Source organism: Conger conger, chromosome 9 (genome assembly GCF_963514075.1).
Source record: "Conger conger chromosome 9, fConCon1.1, whole genome shotgun sequence".
NCBI classification, from domain to species: domain Eukaryota; kingdom Metazoa; phylum Chordata; class Actinopteri; order Anguilliformes; family Congridae; genus Conger; species Conger conger.
Genome location: NC_083768.1, coordinates 29,183,247 through 29,204,329, shown reverse-complemented (window position 1 = coordinate 29,204,329; position 21,083 = coordinate 29,183,247). Strand labels below are relative to the sequence as shown.

The 21,083-nt window shown below is 38.5% G+C and overlaps 1 protein-coding gene across 1 annotated transcript in view; it reads left to right on the top strand.

Moving 5' to 3' along the window:
- LOC133137101 (corticotropin-releasing factor receptor 2) overlaps positions 1-21,083 on the top strand; it is a 56,963-nt gene that overhangs the window by 31,264 nt on the left and 4,616 nt on the right. Inside the window, exons 3-9 of the mRNA XM_061255139.1 lie at positions 5,511-5,596; positions 6,978-7,084; positions 8,752-8,869; positions 10,456-10,609; positions 13,321-13,381; positions 16,759-16,831; positions 18,288-18,373. Coding sequence (XP_061111123.1) covers positions 5,511-5,596; positions 6,978-7,084; positions 8,752-8,869; positions 10,456-10,609; positions 13,321-13,381; positions 16,759-16,831; positions 18,288-18,373 — 685 coding nt within the window. The remainder of the gene's footprint in view (positions 1-5,510; positions 5,597-6,977; positions 7,085-8,751; positions 8,870-10,455; positions 10,610-13,320; positions 13,382-16,758; positions 16,832-18,287; positions 18,374-21,083) is intronic.

Sequence of the window (21,083 nt, the reverse complement as noted above, 5' to 3'; positions counted from 1 at the left end):
GCAAAAGTCTGAGACTATTAGTGAAAATGCTTCTATTTTGTATTGTTCTGTAATTTAATACAAGGTTTTTCATTACAAATGATATTATCAGCATAACAGATTTGATATGATAAAAGTTTGCTATGATTATATGTGAATTATATGTTATATATGTTTTTAGGTGTTTGTTTTAATGGCAACATGCACTCGAGCTGGCATGGTTGAGGTCCGGTGATTGTGGATTGTGCAGCACTCCTTGCTTTTCTTTGGTCTTCAAGTAGTTCTTGCAAAGCTTTGGAGTAATTTCCATTTGTTCAAATCTTTCCAAAATCCTACAATTTTGGAAACATTAAATAAAATATGTAATTTCAGTTCTGAATAATGGTTTATACAGTGATGCTGTACATATCTGGTGGCCTAATATAACTAATGGATACGCTGTATAAGCATGTTTATTTGGATGCTTTGAGCATAGCATGGAAATTAGTTGTATTTTCCAGTTTTCTGAATAAGAGGAATGTAAGAAGAGTGAAGAGATCAGCTAATGCATCCATTTATTGTGCAATATGAAAGACTACTTTTAGAAATTATAGACTGAGAGGTCTACTGTAATTGCTGAAAGAGTGTACCACTATCTGACCACTTATCCATTTGTGGAAAATGAGGAGTGCAATTACCAAATCACCTAAATTAAAAAAGCCAAACCTGTGCTATGTTTGGGATAAACATATATATTATTTTACTGCGAAGGCTAGGAAAATGATCATTTAATTGCATTACACACATTCCCTGTTATAACTTTACTTGATTAATTAAGTCCTTTGTTTGACAATTACACACAGGACCATGGCCAATTGCAGAAATGACTAAAAGCTTCAGCCGGAAAGCTTCTTCTATTTTGAGTTTGCATGTGCCATTTAGTTTTTTTATATCTTTATATGGAGGTGTTTTAATTGGCAGAGTACAAATGTCTTGTGCTTAATACATCTGCCTGTTTCTGTCAAATTAAGCAGAAATTTCTGAGACAAACACTTTCATAGCTGAAGAGATTGAATACAAATATAGAATTACAGCATCTACAGGGAATCTTTTCAGTTAAGATGTTGGAGTGATTTTTAAAAATGTTTTATTGAAACAATACATTACATTACATTACATTATTGGCATTTGGCAGACGCTCTTATCCAGAGCGACGTACAACAAAGTGCATACCCATAACCAGGGATAAGTTCGCTGAAAGACCCTAGAGGTAAGTACAATTTCAACTGCTACCTGTACAACAAAGATAAGGACAAGGGCCATTTTTTTTTTTTTTTTTTTTTTTTTTGAACAAACAAACAACAGAGCAAAAGTCACCAAAGTTAACTATCCAAACACTGCTTACCTAGCCAACTAAAATACTGATACACAAGTCACAGAGACAACAATTAAGGTTCACAGGGAGGTAGGGAGGGATGGGGAGAGGTGCTGTTTGAAGAGGTGTGTCTTCAGCTTGCGCTTGAAGGTGGGGAGGGATTCTATAGTTCTGACCTCAACGGGGAGTTCGTTCCACCACCGTGGAGCCAGAACAGACAGTAGTCGTGAGCGTGAGGTGGAGGTTCTGAGAGGGGGAGGTGCCAAGCGGCCTGTGGAGGCTGAACGAAGAGGTCTGGCAGGGGTGTAGGGTCTGATGATTTTTTGCAGATAAGCTGGGGAAGACCCTTTAACTGCTTGGAAGGCTAGCACCAATGTTTTGAATTTGATGCGAGCCATGACAGGCAGCCAGTGGAGGGAAGTAAGCAGGGGGGTGACGTGTGAGTACAATAAAAATGTTAAATGTATTTATAAGGTAGTCATTAATTATAGCATACACCCGGATTGTCCAATAATTTCCCACTGTTACATATGACCTAATTTACCCTTTGACCTGGATACATTCCATGATGCTGGAACTGGATAATGCAGCTTGGCATATAATGCCAACATTACCAGAATTAATTCACTTAATTGGCAGTTACTGTAAGCTCACTGGGCCCTTTTTTCACTGAGACAATTGGTACTTGAAAGTACATATTAATGACAATGAGACAAAAACATATAAATGAATACGATTTTGTGCTTTCTTACAAAAATGGACCACATACTCATAACTTCATGCAATTTTTCTCAATATAAACAGCATCAAAATGAGCTGTTTACAAGGAGCTGAACCACCATATACTGTAGCCTTAGGTTTATAAACTAAATGCTGAACTTGTGCTAGACCAACCTTTTAGAGCATCCAAATAGAAAACTTGCATACCACTGAAAATCATGATAAGTCCGTTAGAAATGAAGCTGAGCTCGGAAAAAAAAGTATATTATTTTACTCAGGCACAGAGTGCTAAATCAGAGTGCCCAAGTGCAAGGTGCATTTATTTCAAATGTCAGCAATTTTTTTGGCTCAGAAAACTTTCCCCAGATGAGTTGTTGACAATAAAAAAGTGAGAGGGATTCAAAAGTGGATGGATACTTTTTATTCTCCATTTTGTACACACACCACCGAATGCCCACTGGTAAATGTGGACCTATCAAATTGCTAAAGCATCATCCATCAGTTTAGGATGGTGCATGCAGCAGCCCCAAGTTGAATTATGGCCTAATAATACATTCAGATGTATTCTACTGTTCAAAAGTTTGGGGTCACCTTGTGTTTTTCTGATTTGATATTTTATGTTCTCTGTTTGTAATGAAACAATTCATATGTGGTCAGAGCAAAGACTCAGAGCTTTTATTAAATGGTATTTTTTTAATACATTTTTGTTTCACCATGTATAGTGATTACAGCACTTTTTATATGTTTCAATGTTTGAGAGAAATTAAATGTAAAATAAAAGAGTCATGTTTTTTATTTGCTTGCATATTCTTTGCATGTCATGACTCCCTGATGTCTGTGACCCATCATCCGAGAACTTTTTTTCTGGTTGTCCTACAAGTGATACTAAAACTCTTCACATTTGAATGGATTTTTATTGGAATTGGGGGGTGGGACTATACTTGTAGTATCTACTGCATATCTGGTATAAAGGTTTGAGGCTCATTTGATACCTTGGACCCTTAATGACTTAAATCCATTTAGCTCACAAATCAGAATAGTTGACAGCTGAATCTAGTCCCACCCACCCAGATCTGTGCCTGTTATTTGAAATGAATAGTGCACTTCTGGTACCAACTAATTTAGTTTTTTGGGGCAGTAACATGGCCCATATATGGAAGCAGTAGGCAAGAAGTTCAGATCCAACTGAATGTTTTTGGCAACCTTTTGCATTATACAGTAAAAATCTACTTAATTATTCATGAGACATGGTTGATTCATAATTGATTAACAATACATCTAGCAAAACAACCATATTTTATATATCTAAGCAAGCCTGCTAATGTCTGATAGCCTTTGTAATATAGAAATTGTAAATATTTGGTATAGATTCAGTATGTGAATTAAAGTAAGAACGATTGCTGTAAATGGAAATTCTACCAGAAAATAGCCAATGAACAGCTTTTCTCCTGATAAAAACGTATCTCTTTCTGCTCTGTACACCATATGAGCCCTTTCTCTTTTTGAATATAATTAAACCTGCACCTAGCACAGCAGTACCTTCTGTGATCTGAATGTATTCAACACATTTCCTGCGTGCATAAATGCATACTGAAATCTCTGAAACAGTATGGCAGAGATTTCAGAGAGCTTCTCTAAACACTAGGGTGGCATGGTACACCTACAGTACTATTCCCATGAGTAAGGTACTGAATTACTTTTTATATCTAACCATATAAATGTATTATAACTCAAATGTAAGATGTGTTCTTCATGAAGGTCATTTGCTGAGCTAAATCCAGATCTCCCAGAGCAGAAAATGTAGGTTTTGGATTGTCCCAATAAAAATTTTTTTAATCTTGAGCTACAATTTCTTGAATATTTCTGACAGTCTAAAATAGTTCCATCAATGTGGTAATAATATCATATCATATAATACTATTTCCTCCATGTGTGGTCATTCTGACGTATGTCTGCTCTGGCCCCACGGTGGTGGAATTAGCTTCCCCGTGGTGGTGGAATTGTGAGGGCGGCAGACTTACTGTATATCAGTCTAGATCAGGCTGAAGATCCAATTCTGGGCTCCCCGCTTTTTCCCACCCCAGTCACTGACCTCTTTGCAAAAGTCTTACCACTACAGTGTAAAACAACAGCTGAATGTAGGATGTTATGCAAAAATCCTGGATCCTCTACACGAAATGGCCATTAAAACTGTTGGAAAACAGTAAAGAAAGATTAAAGAGGATTGTTAAACCGTATTAGGTTTGACAAATGTTTTTTGGAAAGGAGATTGCTAAACAAAATGTTCAGTTCAAAGGTGGGTGCATAAAGAGTCTTGGAGTGATAAAGAAGAGCTGTTTCACCAACTCCTCTGAAATGAAAGCCAATTTGCCAAATGCTGAATGCTGTTTTAATTTTTCTCTGTATGACACTTACATTCCAATCCACAATAATTTACCAATGCTCACCAAACCAATTATTTATTTATTTATTTATTGTGGCAGGACGAAAAAAACGAATTTATGAAAAAAAAATACCCAGTCTCATGGCAAGTATGAACTTTTTTGCAGAATGCAGATTACATTCTCTCAGGTACGCTTTGCGTAGTGGTTAAATCTAGTGGTTAGCAGGTCAGCTTAGGTCAGCTTCTCTGATTTGCGATCTGCGCTCGAAAACCACATTTATGCGATAATATATTGCACTGATTGCTGTAAATGATATATTCAATTGAAACTAATCGAGTGGAATGGTCTGGTGGGTTTGGAAAAAGGCAATCTTAATTTCTATTTTAAAGGTTTTTCTTCATTAATCTTATGTTCTGTTGTTAAATTCACTCAGCCACAGCCACAGCCACCACATGACACTTGTCTACCTAATACATAAAAATTTGAAGTTCTGGAGGATTTGGAAAATGCTTGTAATGTTACGTTTCTTAAATCACCACCCCTCATGGACATATTGTTTGCAATATACCTGTGAGCACCTAATCTTCCTTCTGCAATGAAGTACTCAGAGGTATGTATAAACCATGAGACAGGGCTGTTAAAAATATATGAAGTCTGCTTTATGTCTACAAATTTATGACAAAACCATTGGTGTTGTTTCAATTTAAAACCCACAGCTTTCTCAAGAGACTATGAATACTAATGCTTTTACTGGTGATGGCAAGGCGAATTTGTGGTAACATGCATTATACAGGAACATGGTGGTAACAAAGCAGAGCTGTGGTTTCATATTAATTGACCTCTCTGACAGAAGCTTTCATGTGTGCAAACAGAACGCATTCACAAGTCCCCCATGACTGTTTAATGGTGTCTATGCAGAATTATAATTTTGGGAACAGGTGCTAGGTTAAATCTACAAAGTAAGGCAACCTTTGTCTCAACAAATATTCATATGAAATGATAATGAAATCAGATATTTTGTATGTACTGTATGCCGTTATTTATGGGAATGCATTGCTCTTTTTCCTTTGCAGGAAATGCATACAGGGAATGCTTGGATAATGGGACCTGGGCCTTCAAGAGTAACTACTCCAGCTGTGAACCCATCTTGGAGGAAAAGGTGGGCATGTTTCTACAGTATATCTGGCATTGTTTTATGGGTCCATGTTTTTGAGAGGGACCTAATTCAAACAGCACAGAAACACACCCAACTGAAAGTAAAAACTCTCACTTTATATGCATAAATAAATGTTAATAAATGTTAATGTCAGCTGCTTCAATAACTATCAATGAATTGGAAGGGCTGGATTCAATTAACAGTTGTTCACAGTTAAATTTGAGTGATAATTTGTATATTCAAAGGTGCTTGAATTACCAAAGAACAATTGCCTAATTAAAATATTGAAATTTGTGATTATTTGCAAGATATAAATTGATCAAATTACCCATAATATTAAAAGAAAAAGCATTATTAAATGTAAGTGCCTTTAAAGACAGTTGTGGACCCAAGGGGACAATGCCAGAAGGCATTAAACACTTTCCAAGTAAGAGGCCTAGTATGTGTCTGTACCTGGCATGGCTAAAGAAACATGTTACGCAATGTCTCCATAGATAGTATATCTTCACATTCATCAATGTCAAAAGCACCATGCTCACTCCAGGCAATGGAACAAGAGTAAGGTGACAAATATGAAATGCCTTAAGCTGCTGTCACAAACAAACTGAGGATTAGATATATCAATACTCATATTTGCTCAACTTCACAACCTACAGAGGGGGTCTGACACGCAGAACAGGGTTGTCTGCACTGTTAGAATAGCATAGAGAAGTGGTCAGGTCACAGGATAAGAGGTTTGCAGGGGGAGATGAGCCTCTGCTGTGGTCAGTCCCCACTGTCCCTTACCTGAAGTGCTCCAGCAAAGCCCTTCTGTAACCACACACACTAACAGTGCTCAGACAACCTTGACTTTTCGTACGTTTTGATCTTGAAATAGCGCAGAAATAATGCTCCCATGAATAAATACACACACTTGTATAATCATATGTTAATATACATTTTCCAGTGTTAAAGGTCATGGTGAGAAAAGCCTTGGGATAAATTTGACTGGAATTAGAGCTCAGTGGCCTAATTACTTCACACTGCAGCCTGTGGTTGAAGCATATTAATAGCACACATGCTGCGTAAAGATTGCATCTTATGAGAGCTGTCTTAACTTGAAATAAAACACAGTCATGTAAAAATACATTCCTTTCATTAATAAGATGTCTTCTTAAATTCTAACATTTGATGTCACATCCATAGATTCAATGGAATGCCACAAGTGCAACCAAATACAATATCATCCTTAAAAAAATAACAAGATTCAGTTCCTATGAGGGAACATTCTGGAATGAGCGAGTTGTGTAATTTCCAGTACTTTAATATTTCATGTCGATGTTGCAGACATTTTATGATTCTTCATCTTCTTTGTTATTAAATAAATGTTGTCTTTTTTTTCCAGAGGAAGTATCCAATGCATTACAAGATTGCCCTGATTATAAACTACTTAGGTCACTGTATATCTGTGGGGGCACTTATTGTGGCCTTTATACTCTTCCTATGCTTGAGGTGAGTACAATGCTTTTATTTTTCTTGGGTCCAATTTTTGCACAGAAACCCTGCACTCTCTGACCAGAAAGAGTCAAGGACTAATTTGAATAGTGGATCCAGGCCTAAGAGTCACAAAGAAGAAGTTAAATTTGAAGAGGCATAATTTGGGTGGGCGGCACGGATGGTGCAGTGGGTAGCACTGCCGCACTTAAAACATTTTGAAAGCTATAAAGTTTAGTTTAGGTTCATTACAAGTAATTAAATATTTGTCTTTTGACAAAAATCCTATAGATGCTAAAATTACTATTTAATTTAGTATAGTGAAATACCAGTGAATGAAAGAGGAACTTGATAATCCACTGACAGCTGTTCTCTATACTGAAGGTGGCACGGATGGTGCAGTGGGTAGCACTGCCACCTCACAGCAAGGAGGTCCTGGGTTCGAATCCCCGTCAGCCGGGGCCTCTCTGTGTGGAGTTTGCATGTTCTCCCCGTGTCTGCATGGGTTTCCTCCGGGTACTCCGGTTTCCTCCCACAGTCCAAAGACATGTATGTTAGGCTGATTGGAGAGTCTAAATTGGCCGTAGGTATGAGTGTGTGAGTGAATGGTGTGTGTGCCCTGTGATGGACTGGCGACCTGTCCAGGGTGTATTCCTGCCTTTCGCCCAATGTATGCTGGGACAGGCTCCAGCCCCCCGGCGACCCTGTTCAGGATAAGCGGGTTCAGATAATGGATGGATGGATGGATAATTTGGGTGATTAAGCCTTCAGTTCCATAGCTGCTAAGAAAGATGTTATCCAGAAAGCAAAACACATGGATGCACGGGGAGCACAGAAACATACACACAATCGAGCACTTTTATTAACTGTCTGAAGAGTTGTTTTTATAAACGTATTTCTAACCATGAAAACAAGGTCCCTGCAGTTTAATCGATCAATTAGCTTCCTTTCATCAGTATTTTATTGAGATCATTGAATAATACCTGTAACAGCAGAATTCATCAGGGCTGGAAACCTACTGGCTCAACATGCATGTCATGTGAGAAGGTCCAATTTAAGCATTGAGTTGGAAAATATAAAAGCAGTGCCATTCACAGTTTGATTCTTTTGAATGATTTTAACATGCATTTAAATTGGGAAATATTGGCAGTATAATGTCATGTGAAAAGGTCCAATTTAAGCATTGAGTTGGAAAATATAAACGCAGTGCCATTCACAGTTTGATTCTTTTGAATTATTTTAACATGCATTTAAATTGGGAAATATTGGCAGTATACATACATGTAGTTTAATTCGATTTATTTGGAGATAAACAGACAACATAACCCTTTTGACATTTGTGATGTTAATTCAGATGAGTTTATTTCAGCCTTTTTAGGCCATGGCTCCCACTGGCTAAGGCAATTACACTTATTTCAAGGATTCAACAGGGAAAAATGATGGTAAATCAGATTAGCCATTCTGCATATGCAGAGCCGTGTGTAGTGGGATCAGAGAGCACGACAATTACTGAAAACATTGCCATATTTTTGAGCATCAGTTGGTCATGAAGTAATTCTTTCCATTCTATAGTTTATGACAGTGGACATTCCTAAAATTAAATCACAGTCAATCAATTCATAAATCTAGTACCTTTTCACGTCAGAAGCCTGAATTCTGTTATTTTTCATTGTTCCTGTTGCTAGGAGTATTAGGTGCCTTCGCAACATAATTCACTGGAACCTGATCACCACATTCATCTTGAGGAACGTCATGTGGTTTCTCCTTCAGCTGATCGACCACAATATTCACGAGAGCAATGAGGTCAGTCATCCCCCGCCTTCGGCTGTCTTCTCCAGCTTGTTGATGACACACTCATTATTATAATAATGATTATAATCAATAGTCAGCAACAGTTCTAAATGCAATCAGAGAGCCGTGAGCGCTGTTAACAGTGGGTGTTAACCCCCACCTCAAAAGTGTTTCAGTTAAAAATCAAGGCCTATAGTAAGGCACTTAAATCATTATGATCACCCTTCTGAGGACAAGAAATCCTCAAATGTCACCTGCAAAGGGCATTAAACTGAAGTGCATTTTTGGAAAATAACAGAACCAGCCTGTGGGTTATGCCCTGAATAAAGCACAAAGAAAATAATGCTAGTACTTTTGATTTTTTTTAAATGGTTCTTTTCAAGTCGCCTGTTGAAGCATTGGAATATTCATTATGCAAAATTTGCATATCCATGAAAGGTATTTAGTCCTGCTTTGTCAGATAAACATTTAATTACTGTTTCAATTTCCCAGTGACATTTCTCAGCGCTCTGAATTGTGCCACAGACCATTATTAGGCGGGTTTCCTTAGCTTCCTTAGTTACCTGTGATAGAAATTTATCCATGTAGAAATTACAGCACTTTTTATATATCCCCCCACCAGACATCATGACATTTGGGACATATTGGCATATTAAAACATTAACATCAGTTACATCATCAATGAAGACAAGTGAGCCAGTACTGGTAGCAGCCATACATGCCTAAACCATAACACTCCCACCACCATATTTCACAAATGAGCTGGTATGCTTTGGATCTTATCCTGGGCAGTTCTTTTCAGCCTCTTAGCCTATAGCCATCACTCTGATACACCTGAATCATGGTCTCATCCGTCTGCCAGACCTTTTTTACTCTGCAGACTCTTTTAAGTACTTATTTGCAAACTGTAACCTGGCCATCCTGTTCTGACAAACTGAGGGGCAACATTGTCTCAGGAGGTAAGATGCTGAAATCTAACTAACCAGGAACACCCAAAGCCCAAACCTTATTGTGCCTTGAAATGGGGGGGGGGGGGGGGGGGGGGGGGGACTGCCCTTTTGGAGGGCACTGCAGATTTTTCGGTTTATCAGTAGAATCCCATTCAATAAATGTACTGTTTCTCTGGTCTCCAATTGCATACATCAAACATGAGGCTGTCCAATGAATAGCATGGTTTTAGGAAAACTGCATGGATTGATGTGTAAATCCTAGTATTCTAGAGCCTGCAACAGCCAAGTCAGCTTTACTCAAATAAAATAAAAATAAAAAATAAAAAAGGCTTTTTGAAAAAGCATTGCATGCCCCAAGCATCTTGGCAGACTGGGTCAGATGTTTTTTGTATTGGTTAATAGTTTACTGTTATCTTCCATTAATTATTCAGCAATGCACAACATCATACTCATGTTAAATTAAAAGGACGTGGATCAGTATTTTGGTAATATTCTTAATTTGCTTTTACCAAAAAGCATTTATTCAGAAAAACAATAATAGTACTCTTTACGTGCAAAATTCATAATAATATACAGTATAATTTGAAGTCCTGTATTTAGTATATTGAGTATACATTATACAAAAAAACTTTCCTCTTGTTTCCCCAGCCCTGGTGTCGCCTTATCACAACAATATACAATTACTTTGTGGTGACCAATTTTTTCTGGATGTTTGTGGAGGGATGCTATCTTCACACTGCCATTGTGATGACATATTCCACAGACAAGCTAAGGAAATGGGTGTTCCTTTTCATTGGGTGGTGTAAGTACATCTTTGTCATTTAAATCTATGGTTTGAGTTGTTGCAAGTGTGACCCCACCCGAAAAGTTATTTTACCGAGTTCATTTGACTGCTTTGATCCATTTTTTTTTCCAAATGCAATATATGTGTATACAATACAGGATATGATAATATCTCATAGAGAATTGTGCAATGTACGGTATACTTGCACTTAAAGGAAATGGAAATAAGATGAATACTACAGAATGTAATGTAAGACCACATTTAATTGGTCTTCAGATGTTGAATAATATAGGGGATTATGTTATGGTTATGCCAGTTTCCTAGACATTAAACCTAGTCTTTGACTGAGATTATCCATACATAACTCTACTTATTTCAGGACTATTTTTAATCTGCATCTGTTAAACCAGCCCAATGTGTTATATTTTAAGAATGCAAAGGCTAACAGCGCAAGAACAGGCACTGGCACTGATCAAAAAGGCATATCTGGATCCGACTTAATATTTCAACGAGGCAAACTCAGTGATTTAAACCTTGTGTTTAAATAAAGCGCAATATGTTTGGGTGTACATCTGGCCAATTACGAGTACACCTTCAACAGAATTTAAACCTGTGCCAATGATTAGGTCATCCTCATTCCCTTCAAAATAGTGGTGTTCTTATTCATATTATTTTCATTAGAAAAGTTTACCACTGTGACTAAACTTCACTGAGGTCATCAAGTACCTCAACCTGAGACTCACCCCATCTCTAGACGTCTGGAGAGGGCAGTTACAGCCGAATGGTCCTGGCAGCATTAGCCGCATTACAATGTAGGTCAATGACTCTGATGGCATGAACTGCCGCTATGATTTCCAGTCCAGCCTATGTAAGAATTATGATCTGTCAGGGCAGTAATTGACCATTGCTTGAGATGGCATATCTCACATCGGGTTGTAAACCTGGTCGAGCTTAGTAATGTAGGGTTATCAACTTGAGAACTATAGGCTAACACCGTCAGAAGGTAAAAACATAGAGTAGCTGATGATTCATTCATTCATACTCATTATTCAACCCGTTGTAAGTAAAATGACACACCATTCTCTCAACAAATGAGTCTTTGGCCTTTTGAATTGGGATATGGCTTAAAACAAATATTCCATCAATGGTTTGGGCCTTTGATTTAAGAAAATGCTATGCTTATTCTAGACATCTGTTGATCTTAAAGAACACAAATGCATATCGTTGGTTACAAAGAAAATTGTGAGCACAGAGCAACTTAGAATATGACTGGTAAATCAGAACACTGTGTCCGAGTTTTGCCTGCTCATGAAGACAATTTGTGTGTGTGGTTGAGTTAAATGAAGAGAGTGGTTATCGGTTTCCAGTGCCAATAATTCCTGGCATTTAGTGACAGTGGTTTGGCTGTGTTAGCACTCATGGCTTCACCTCCAGAGTCTCCAGGCCTCCATCCGGTAACCATTGCATGAATTATACATGCCTCTGCGTGAACAGCGTGTTGCTGTCAGGAGACGAACACTTACGCTTGGGGATGACTCGGTGGAGCCGGAGCATAGTAACACTCTTTGTTACTACACTCCACTGTTTGATATAATGCATTTGCTCATACTTTTTAGCATATTTGCTTATTCTCATATTCGAGTTACTATTGTGTAGACATGGCGGGATATTGATTCGGCCAATGAGTTACCAGATAGTTCACAAGAATGGCACGACGAATCACCTTGTCGAGTAAATAGTTAACACGTTGTTTAATTTGTTATTGCATACGTTTTGTTAACGCAATTATTGCGTTGCGTTACAGAAATGAGTAATGTATGTCGATCAAAAAATGGATTCGAAATATACATTCCCTCTGGGCTGCTTGTCATATAAATATCTTCCAGTTAAACTACTTGTAAGAACTGGAAAGTCATAGGCATGTTATGAAATAAACAATGGCATGGTTTATGAGTAATCTGAATGTGAGCAGGTGTTCGATGGAACAATGCTGCAGGGGTGGATGCAGGGGCCATTACCACATATCCTGGATTATGGGCCGTCAAGGACTTTTAACCGTAATCATTTAGATAATTTTAAAGTTAAACCTATAGACTAACACTGGCAAATATTTGGCATTTAACAAAAAATGTATTTATACAGCCTTTGCAAAATTACTTATGTGCTGTTAGGATTTTTACATATGATTATGATTTCTTAACAAATTCCATTAAAATGCACTGTGTTTGACAAAACTTGTTTATTATTTTCTTTGTGACATCTCGTCATTGCAGCATAACTAGGATATCAAAATAATCCTTAATCCTTATCTAATGGAGAGCATTAAATCTGGCATATCGTGGCCCTCTCCTGACCCCTCAGTTCATTTAGCAGTCCTGCCTGGGGATTTCCCGTTCCGGCTTTTGTCAGAGACCTCTCCCACCTCTTAAACCTCGACTGCAATTTCATTTAGCTCAAGATCAGCTGTCCAATTCGGAAGCTGTAGGTCCGCAAATGATATTGCTGCTTTCCTGATTCATGTTTTTAATAGCTGCACTGTTGTGCAGACATTTATTCTTGCCTAATCTTCCACAGTGATGCTCCTGTATTGTTTCTGTATATGTTGCAATACAAACAACAACAGGGCAACATTAACTGATACATCAATTCATGTTTAAATTTCTAAAATTCGTAATAATGATTTGTCTTTCACTGATAAGAACTCTTGATTGCATTTCTTTTTCTTGCAGGTATTCCATGTCCAATAATTGTGGCTTGGGCTATAGGCAAGCTTTACAATGAAAATGAACAGTAAGTACATGTTACCATTTTCATGTCAATTTAAAATGTTTGTTGAAAATAATTGTAGTGTAACTGGAAGCATTAGTGTGATTAGCTGTAGGGGCACCACTCCCTTGCTGAAGATGAAGGGCTTGGGCTCACTTGTTTTAGAAACCGTTTCTCAAACTGGAGATGTCCTGTGCTCATCAACTGCAGAGTGCTCTCGTTTGCAAAAACATGAGCCTGCGTCTTCCTGCTGGTTCAGTCTGACACACCCTTATGTCAATGGCCATCACACTGGAGACAGAGCGGAGAAAATTATTTCTTGATTTTATTACTTGGCAATGAAAGTCTGATTTATTAACTGTGAAATTGTAATGAAAGGCTAATAAATTGTACATGAATGTCACTGTGTGATAGTATTACTGGCCATTCAGTAAATCATCAGCAATCATAACATGATCTCCTCCTTTTGTCCCCCAACTGTATGTAACTGCACATACGCTCATAGCAGTTGAACAGTGATTCATGTGTGTGCATGTTTCGTCATTTTACCCATAATGGATTTAAACCAGAGGACTGGTTTTATCTCTGCAGGAACAGTTTATCACAAGGAATTCTCTGTTCACATTGCCATTGGCCATTCTGAACCTAAAACAATGGACTGATGGAACTTGGGCCTTCACATTAAAATAATCTTTTAGTTTGGGAACATTCAGGTTCCCAAATGTTTAAAAACATTCTTCACAAAAATGTGCAATGTTCTGCAATATTAAACAGGAGCTTTGTTTAATGAGGAACCAGCAATTTGCATAGTGTTAATTATGGAATCAGCACCTTTTCTGTCTCATTGATCTCTTGGGAGACTTGAACCTTTCATACTTCAAGCGTGAAGTTGGCCATTTAAAAAGAATATTCACATTCTTTTCCACCCAGAGTAAAATCTAGCATTCATTAGCGTTATCCAACATTCACCAATTTTTCTTCAGATGTGTTATGCATGTACCATTTCATTTCAGTTTTCCATGGTTCATTGGATGTAAAAGATCTTTACATTGAATTCACAATATAGGTCTAACAAAAATACAGTTTACTGTCAATGAGCAGAACAGAGGCTAGCGCGAAACAGAGGCTGGCACCGGAAACGCATGCTTAAATACATTTCCTAATGAGCAAAAATCACCAACAGATGTAGGAGCTGGGGAACAGCAATTGAGGAACAGGTGAGAGGAATTGAGGAATGACAGGAAGGAAGTCCAAATAAGGAGTGAATGGCGGAGACACGTGATAAGGAGAAAGGGAAAACAAGGACTGGAGTGAGAGCACAGAGAACATAGAAAAAGGGAAAATAATTATGGAAGGGCACGGACGTGACAGTTTACTTAAAATTAATTAACAATACACTTCTCTATCAACTGAAACATTTTTTTCAATGTAAATATTATTTCTTTGTGTAAAGCAATACTTGGCAGCGTCATTCTGCAGAGTATGTTTACATATTAAAACAAACAAGCTGTGTCTCTAATTTTTAAATACATATTTAGTGCTTTTAAGTGTTAATAGCTGTGACATCTGTCTTTTAATGAATATGAGTAAATTAGTATGCTAATTGCCCACCCTTGCTGCTTGAAGTTGTAATTGAAGGGAAGTTTGTGACAGTCCAAATTAATTAGTGGATAACTGCTGGCTCCAGAATGCATATCAGAGCTATTACACATACATCTAAATGAACACAGACGGTTTTGTTGTACTTCTGATCTGACACATTTAGACATATTTAAGAGTGAAGTTGGACTCGTACGAAACACAAAATCCTGAAGAAGATCTGGATTTATTTTAGCCATGCGATCAGAAAGAATATCCATAATTGATGAATCAGTTAATTAGGTAGATAGGTACCATTTCAGCACCCTTCCACTTTAAGCTCCTGAAACAGGTTTCAGGTTATTTCTGGCCAATTCTGGCCTAAGTACAACTGTCCTCCATTAGTTGAGGAAAGAAATTACTGAAGCTAATCAATCACTTGTTTTCCACACTGCTGCCTGCCAGTGAAGCTACCACAGCTGCAGCAGCAGAGCGCTGTACCGGTGATATGGGCAGCTACGTTATTTCGGCTCACCCGTCCATAAGATCACGAAGTCGCACCGAGGGCAGAGCGGATGAGGCTGTGCGGTGATTCAGCGCTGACAGGAGCGAGCTTCAAGGCTCACTGGGCGGCCAGAGGCATGTTGCCCATGAATATGAATGGCCAAGAGTTTGCAGCTAGTGGCACGTGGACAGCAGGATGGACAGCAGAATTTGGCACCCCTGGTCAAAAAGCCTTTTTCAATTAATATCTTTGTGAACAGAAGTGAACCTGACTTCTGAATGGTACAAAGTTAAACATGACACATTTCTTAAAATTTTAAAGCAAGATTACTTCTTTATAGTATCAAGATAATAACAAAAAGACCCTGTGCAAAAGTTTGGGAACCCTGTCAGTTAGTACTTTGTAACTCCTCCTTGGGAAACTATAACAGCTTGAATCTTTCAATTCTCGCTTTTGGACATTTCCCCCATTCTTCCTGGCAGAACACCTCTAGCTCAGAAATATTATTTGGCCTCCTACGCCAGGTTTGAGATATATACTTCATGGTTGATTTTGAGGTATGGTTGGGATCGCACAATATTACTTGCACAATATTTCCTGTGCCCTCAGCTGCCACACATCCTCAAAGCATAATGGGCCCACCTCCATGCGTAACAGTTGGCAAGGTTTTATTCTCTACAAAGGCTTTTTTCTCCAATAGATACCTAGTGGCCAAAAAGTACAATTTTGATTTTGTCAGTCCCAAACACATTGTTCCAAAAGGCATGAGGCTTTGTATTGTACTTTGTATTGTTGTCCTGTAAACAGCTAGACCTGTGCCTGCTACTCTTTTTTTGCCGCACTTTTGCAGTGATGTGTGGGCTCTTCTGAGCATCCAGGCCTCGGGTCATTCCATCTGAATAGTCCACCAGACCTTGACTTCAACTGTTTCATTTATTCCCAAACACCCTCCACCCCCACCCACAACCCCTTAATATCAGCCCATGAACTCATGCTAGACTGTCATTCATCTCTGTTTAACATGACAACATTTCTGATGGATGCCACCTTTTATTAAAGAAAAATGTCTATAGGATTTAATCTTGTAGATCGTAGCGGGAGCTTTTCACACATGCAGTAATAGGACATGCCTGCCACAGTGGAGTACATATTATTCAAAATGAAGTCAATTTCACTTGTCCTTGGCATATAAATGTATGTTCAAAACCAACCTTGTGCAGTTGCCATGATGTTCCTATTGCGTTGTGATCTAGTATGCATTTTACCCCTTTGAAAGGGGCAAGTGTCAACACACAGTGCTTTTTGATTGCATTTGCAGATGCTGGTTTGGAAAGGAACCTGGGAAGTATATTGACTACATTTATCAAGGGCCTGTAATTCTTGTGCTATTGGTAAGTACTGTATGTACACACCAGAGCCAGCCACAACCAATCACCACTGGGCCAAACAATTATTCAAGTTTTCCTTCGGGTGGAGCACATTGTAACTACAGTACAGTATTCACCCCCAATCTGTTACCAATGTATTATAGTGCATTTTAGTAAGTGGATTTTATTCAGCCATTAAGCAGGGTGTGCACTTGTTTTGGAGCACTTGGGGGCCACCACAGCATTCTTGTTTAGGGCCACCAAAATCCTCTCTCCACACACACAGAGAGGCAAGAAATTGTAATAATAAAAAATAAAAAGTTAATGTCGCCTCACAGCAAGGAGGTCCTGGGTTCGAATCCCCGTCGGCCGGGGCCTCTCTGTGCGGAGTTTGCATGTTCTCCCCGTGTCTGCGTGGGTTTCCTCCGGGTACTCCGGTTTCCTCCCACAGTCCAAAGACATGCACGTTAGGCTGATTGGAGAGTCTAAATTGCCCGTAGGTATGAGTGTGTGAGTGAATGGTGTGTGTGCCCTGAGATAGACTGGCGACCTGTCCAGGGTGTATTCCTGCCTTTCGCCCAATGTATGCTGGGATAGGCTCCAGCCCCCTGCGACCCTGATCAGGATAAGCGGGTTCAGATAATGGATGGATGGAAGTTAATGTACAATACCAACTAAAGAAAAATAATATTGGTTTAAAATATTCATTCAAACTATTTTTTGAATATTTTTGTACATACAAAACCTTTGTATGTATGTTTTTTCCTATGCATTCGTAGATAACACCTGCATTCTTGAGAGCTGCATTAATTAATTGGTATTGCCTGCTCACATACATCTGTACAAGTAACCTCTAGTTGCTAGGTTACTAAAACCATCTATGTCAAATGTCTGCCAGCATGCATAGCAAGGTGCTCAGTTGTGATTGAGTACCATTATGCTTTCAATATTCTTATACATTACACAATAAACTTCAATCAATGTGCATTTAAATTGTAGGTCCTTACATTTTTCCCAAGTTAAGTGCACTTTGGCTTTTTTATTCACAAACACTCTTTGTGAAGGACAGCTAATAATCAGCTAACTTTATTTCTGACAAGCACTGAGACTGAGAAAGCTAGCATGTGGCACTTGTGCACTCCAATTCACTCCCAAACTGTTGGCAATTGTATTGTAGCATCATGAGCTCTCCATCCATAGCCGAATGGTGGAGTCCATAGCCAAATTACTGTAGGGACTGAATAGTAACAATCTTTGGCTGTGCGACAAATAACACATTAAGCAAGATGAATATGGGCATCGAGTCCATGGCCTTTTCCTGAAGTGTTGGCTCAATGCAATCACAGCCTTTGATTGCAAAGGCAGCCTTTTCAATTAAAATGGCCCATTGCCATTTTCCAGTCAAATGGACAGGGATCAACCAACATCTAAAGACCAACTTTAATGACAAGGTTGTTCTTTCTCTTAATTTTTCCACTAGATAAATTTTGTTTTCCTGTTCAACATCGTGAGGATCCTTATGACCAAGCTGAGGGCCTCAACCACCTCTGAAACGATACAGTATAGGTAAGCACAACACTCTAATTCAACCGAGCAGGTGCATACATGAGAGGTACAGTATTGTGTTCATTTGTTCCCATTAACCCTTTCGCAAATCTGTTTCTCTATCCCATTCTATACCATTTACTGTGTGCATTCCCAATTCATTCTACATCATGCTATCCAGTTTAATTCACCATATCTTTCCATTTTAATGCAACAGATTTTACAAAATGTTGTTTGTTGTATAGTGGTATTATGTTACAAAGGCTCTAAAACTATGGCCATGTCTGAATCAGCCTCCTAGCTACTGTGAACTAAGCATACTGTTGTGTTTTCGTACGTGATGAGAAGTGTGCAAAAAATATCATTCATACTATTTTCCAATAATACTGTGGACGTGATGTGAGACACTCCGCACTTTGTGTGGCCATACTCACGTGTCATTGAAGGAAAATGACAGTAGAGCTGCACCTTGTTTGTAGGGTGAAGCTTTGCGTCACATTTATGGGACCAAAATGGGTGTTTACTTCCTGAAACATATGCTCCTGAATATACTCAGAGAAACCTCGGAAATACGTTTAAACAATTCTGCCTACTTAGCAACAACCCTATCCCAGTGCACTCAAAATAAAAGAAAGTGCAATAAATATATATAAACAATAGTAGGCAAGTGATTGGACACAGCCTATTTCAATCTACCTTGGCTGATGAGGCTACTGTAAATTACTCACCAGATGTAACTTCTACCTTTTGGCTGCTGGGTGCCTGGTATCTCAAGTGCTTGTACAAAGTCATTTTGCTAAAAATAAAATGAAGAAATCTTACCTCCATGCACTTTGTTTTGACCTGGGGTGATTCTTCCTCAGTACATCAAATCGTACTACAGATCCTGAGGTACTGGTCTATTAGAATCAAGTCTCCGTGGCTGGGCTGTGAAAATGGGGTAATGATATATCGATGTGTGTGGCCCATTCTTGAGGTAATTTTAGTCTATATCCCATTGATTTTCCAGACCTCTCTCAACAATAATGGCTTTGAGCCAACACAGCCAGACCCTCAGTACTAACTTACTGTTCCAATAAATAAAGATAAATTGGGAATGTTTTTACTGTAGATGTCCAGACTTGGCGCTTTAGTCTGTTATCAGACGCCTTTAAGGCCTTGATTCAAGACATGCCCACTGCCCTTTTCATGAAATGCTGCAGAAGAAGCAGATTTACTCTGTATCTTTCTCTATGATTAAAAAAATAGTTTCTGTTCATTTTAGGCACTGCAGAATATCGATGTGATGTTAATCCATGCAGAGCCAGACTTGCTATTGTACTTTTCAATACAGAACGATAGCAAACTCCAATATGCCATTTTTTTCCTCTGGGCAAATGACAGCAATCAGCCGTGGGATTTTTTGCCTCATACAGGACAGCTGGAAATGTAATATATTTGAAAAATTAAAAAGACCCACATAATGAAAATTATACTTTCAAGAAGGCTGTATTGCAATCAGGGACTGAATACAAAATCTAATATTAGATTTATTTTATGTACATTTCAGCTAGGATAACATGGCTGGATTATATCTTTAGTTGACAATGACCAAAAGCCTGCAGTAGTGCGACGCTATTGGCTCTGTATCTGCAGGGTAGATATGTTATATTAGCAATGCTATGTTCGTCAGTCTAGTTACACCTGCATATAAATGTATTCCTTTGTCAAATTGAACAGATTACCAGTTGTACTCAATGAGCATGCTGTGACATATAGGCTGACTACAGAGGGGGAATTTTGATAGAGTGGCAGCTATGCTTCAGAAGAGGATGTGGGGGGGCTTAGTAAAAAATATAGAGTGCTTGCTAGATGTGCCTCTGTTCTCCTGTAAATCACTGTGTGGCATTTAAAGGGCACCCGACAATCACTAGCACACAAGTAATTCCCTTGCAGACACACATAAAACAATTGCCCATTTTTAAAAATGCTAATGTTCTGGCTGGGAGGGATTACCTAAATGAAGTAAATATGAAAGTTACTTCAAAGCTTTGCAAGAACTACTCGAAGACCAAAGAGCAAGGAGCGCTAGACAATCAACAATCACCTGACCTCAACCCCATTGAATATTTTTGGGGGCACTTGAAGACTAACAAAATCCAAGCATTCAGTAACATCACAAGATGCTCTTTGGAACATTGTCAAAGAATGCTAGGATATAAATCATCAGGTTTTGCACAAATTTGTGGGGTCCGTGCGAGCTTGAGTGCATTTTGCCATTTAAGCAAAAGGTAGACATACAAAATACTAAGAAATTCTGAAATTAATGTCATTTTTTCAAAGATTCTGTTATGTACAGCACTGAGGACCCAGACGCAGACCAGGGGAATTTATTTACGTTAATTATTATTATTAATTACGTTACGTTATTTATTCCGAGTTCATAAGCCAGGAGATCCAAGACAATGCCAAAAACAGGAAGCAAAAGAATAGTTGAGTAAACAGGAAAAAGGGTCAAAAATCCAATAAGTGAAAGGGTGAAAGTACAAAAGGGCAAAGGCAAAAATCAAAGTCACTAAAACAAAGCAGATAATCAAAAACCAAGAAAGCAGATGGGCAAACAAAACAAGAGGGCAAGTCAAAGGAGTGTCTTCAGGAATCTCAAAAATAGGCGTACAAGGAATTTGGCTCTATAAGTGATCAACGTTCTGACAATGGGTGAAACGGAGACTGAGGTTTAAATACATGAGGG